The sequence below is a fragment of the Diabrotica virgifera genome, chromosome 2 (genome assembly GCF_917563875.1).
Source record: "Diabrotica virgifera virgifera chromosome 2, PGI_DIABVI_V3a".
Classification (NCBI taxonomy): Eukaryota; Metazoa; Arthropoda; class Insecta; order Coleoptera; family Chrysomelidae; genus Diabrotica; species Diabrotica virgifera.
In genome coordinates this window covers 47,545,158-47,548,666 of record NC_065444.1, presented here as the reverse complement: position 1 = coordinate 47,548,666, position 3,509 = coordinate 47,545,158, and the positions used below count along the sequence as shown (strand labels likewise).

The window sequence follows — 3,509 nt, the reverse complement described above, 5'->3', positions numbered from 1 at the left end:
AGCATTGGACCAGAGATCAAAAAATCGCGAGATTGTGGGTTCAAATCCCGGACGATTCATATATATTTTTTAAATATTTGGCTTTGTTAAGTTTTGGTTCATTTTTGGTAATTATTGTTAATTTTTTGTATTGTAACTGTTAAGTAGGTATATTTATTTCGTTGAAATTATATTATAATAGAAGTATAACTTCTTACGTGCGTACAAAGTACACACATATTCTTTTTTTATAAAATCGAAAACGTTTTGTTGTGATGTAGCCCTTTAAAGGAATTTTAATAAAATTTTATACTTTTTACAAAGGATTTTTCCAATTTTGTGATTGATGGTACCTATACAGCCAACTACAGGAAAACATTTTCTTTTCCTTGTGGAAAATCATTTAGGTACTCTTCTCAATAATCATCGTGTGAGACCAGTCAATATCACACAATAATAAACATTAGAATGTACAATACAATTTTTAAGAGTAGCTATAATCACTTACAGCAGTGAAGTATGGCGAATCGAAGAATGATACAAGGGAAAACTTGAAGCAATAGGCGTAGATTTCTGGAAGCGCTCGGAATGAACATCAAGATTAGAAAGGGTAATTAACAACAGAATAAGAGAAATAATGAAGATAAAACACACAATAGTAGATAATATTATTACCAAACACCTTAGATGGTATGGACATGTTCAAATAATGTCCGACGAATGACTCCTGAAACAAATCCTAACGTCGACCGTTGACTCCTCATGGTAGAGGACAAAGAGGAAGACCTCGCCTTAGTTGGAGAGAAGGCATAAATCGAGAACTGGAAGAAAGAGAATTAGATGAAAACCTTTGACAAGACCAAAATGAATGACGACTAGGTATCGGAAGACAAGGAGAACATTTTAAAACCGATTTATATAGGTCCCATATCTACTTATTTCACTTCATACTCTTTTTTATATCAAATATCTAATTTACCTGCTATTGACATTTTCATATTAGCTGACAAATTAAAACAAATCACTCTATAAAATAGCCTCAAAAGCTGTTGTTCGTTATTTAACACTAAAATTATTAAAATTCTCCAACCAACTCCTCTATTTTCAATTAATTGTAATCTACCTTACTACTTTTTCATCCAAAGATCAAAAACTCTCCTGAGACTCACATCGACAAGAAGTAAAGAGCTTTTTTCGATCTCTTTTTCTCCCACGAGACCAAAAGAAGGATGCGTAAGAGAAAGGTAAAACTGCCTCGATAAGTGCCAACAAAATAAAGTGGGAGGAGTCAAGTGTTTCTAAATCCAATCCTTCTTATTCTGCTACCTCTACTTTAGTCCACAACAAACACTCGAAGAGAACGGAAGAGTTACTTGTTGATGAGCTTTAAACCCTGTGTTTTTTGTTTATAGAAGGACTTACTGGTGAACAGTATTTGTTTAAAACAAATAATTATCGTTTGAAGTGGTTATTGACTTTTATAATGAAACTATACTTCTTGTATTTAGAGTAAAAAGAAGAAGAACTTATGTGTGTGGATTTCTAGTAGATAATTTTACGTTTACAGAACGGTTTTGTCATTGTTTTGTTTGTGTTCGAACGAGGCTAGATCCGAATAAGTGTATAAAACGGAAAACAGTGCGATCTGCCGCGTGTTGTGGCCTTTCCCACTCAGGCGCCAGCCAGCCGTCATCCATCATGAACAGTGACGTCACGGATCGGGATTGGCCTTCGTCTCGTCACGTGGTTAGTTAATTCCTCTCTGTGGGCGTTTACGGCGCTCCGAGTAAGAGAGACGAACATATAGTAGGGGATTGGAAAAAAGAACTCCAATGTAATACCTAGTATGTTATAAGTCCCCACCGTAAACTCCGGCGAAATTTATAGAGCTTTTACCGAAGAGCTCAGAAAAATTAATGATCATGAGTTCGTTTTTAATGAACCCCGTTTCTGGAGCTTTGCCGTCGAGTTATCAGCAAGCTCAGCATATATCAGGTGGTGTTGTTGTCGATCCGAAATTTCCGCCTAGTGAAGAGTATAGTCAGAACAGTTATATACCCTCTCCGACCGAGAATTTTTTCGGGAACCATCATTTGAATCAGCCTCAGCATCACCTGCAATATGGCTACCACAATCATCACCAAACTACGTCGTACGGATCAGGAGGCATGCCTTTGTCTGGAACGGGATACGGTAGTTACGGTAATTATTATCATCATCAACTGCATCATGCACCCCCTATACATTCGCACCAGATTCGACCGCCTATACTGCACGAGAATCAACAGAACCTTGTCAATTGCGGATCGATATCAAACAATCACAACCAATCCTCGGTTGGCAATTCCTCGAACATTTTACAAAGTATTTCGGACATTTCGACTAATGTTTCGCAACCCAGTGATGTGAACTCTAGTGTGTGTAGTCCTGCTTCCGTGGGCCATGGACAAGAATCGAGGGGATCGCCCCCCGGACACTCGTTGCAGGAATTAGGACTCAGATTAGAGGATAATGTGTCTGATGAACCTGACGATATAGACGATCAGGGTAGTTCTACAAACAATGACGAAGAAGAGGATGATGATGCGGATGGTGATAGGCAGATTTACCCCTGGATGAAGAAAGTTCACGTTGCAGGAGCATGTAAGTACCTGAGTTTGGTTTTTGAATTGGCAGATACGAAATTAAAGAACAAATATTTGTTGTATCTTAAGGAAGCCAAAAAATATATATTACTTATTAATAATATATTGAGGACTACTATTCCTATTAATTTACAATTTACCTATCATGAATTCTTCACCCGCTTTGACGTCTTTTTGTTATTAAATACCTAGTTTACTTTTTTTCGATGAATTGCTATATTCTGGATCTGGATCTATAAATCTACAAAGACTTTTTACGATATGATAACTTTTTGCCACGTAGCTACAATTTACAATTTTTCCGAAGTGAAAATCGAAACTTATTTTAAAATAAAATTGTGGTTTATTCCCGGTAAAGATACCAAATATATTAAGATGCCACAAGAAAATAGGCAGAACAACATTTTTACCATAACATTCTGTCATTATGTCCAGTTAATACTATTTTTAGCCTCTGCATATTTGTCTAAGACCTAAGACACAAATACATAGCTTGTTTTTATCATAGGAAATAGGTACTGTCTACTGTATCATAAAATATAGGTACCTACTGTTTGTTTTATGAATTCTACATTTTTCTTTATGCATTGTTTTTCAATCTACAGTGAACTAGTATTGCAAATATCAGTGAAATGTTTTTACTCAAAATAATTTTCTCATTGTTATAAATACCTATGTAATTTATAGGGGAGTGCATATAGATTTTCACTTCGGAAAAAATCAAACAAGGTAGAACTTTTGTAATTTTATTTAGAAATGTTTAATAAACAACATATCAAAAAGTTCTACTCAAGAAGTGGGTGCTTCATTTTTTATTAAACAAATGAACTACGAAATTAGATGTTTTTTTAAATAACTCCGAAAATATAAATTTTAGAAAAAAAC

The 3,509-nt window shown here is 35.1% G+C and overlaps 1 protein-coding gene across 1 annotated transcript; it reads left to right on the top strand.

Annotated features, from left to right (window-relative positions):
• The first annotated feature begins 1,642 nt into the window (after window positions 1–1,642).
• Window positions 1,643–2,816, top strand: LOC126880711 (homeobox protein Hox-C4a-like). The gene has a single exon (XM_050644753.1). It carries the CDS (start codon window positions 1,896–1,898, stop codon window positions 2,814–2,816), a length of 921 nt encoding a protein of 306 aa, XP_050500710.1. The 5' UTR covers window positions 1,643–1,895.
• The last annotated feature ends 693 nt before the right edge of the window (window positions 2,817–3,509 follow it).

Coding starts and splice junctions, on each gene's coding strand:
- LOC126880711 (XM_050644753.1), top strand. CDS start 1,896: ATGATCATGAGTTCGTTTTTAATGAACCCCGTTTCTGGAGCTTTGCCG.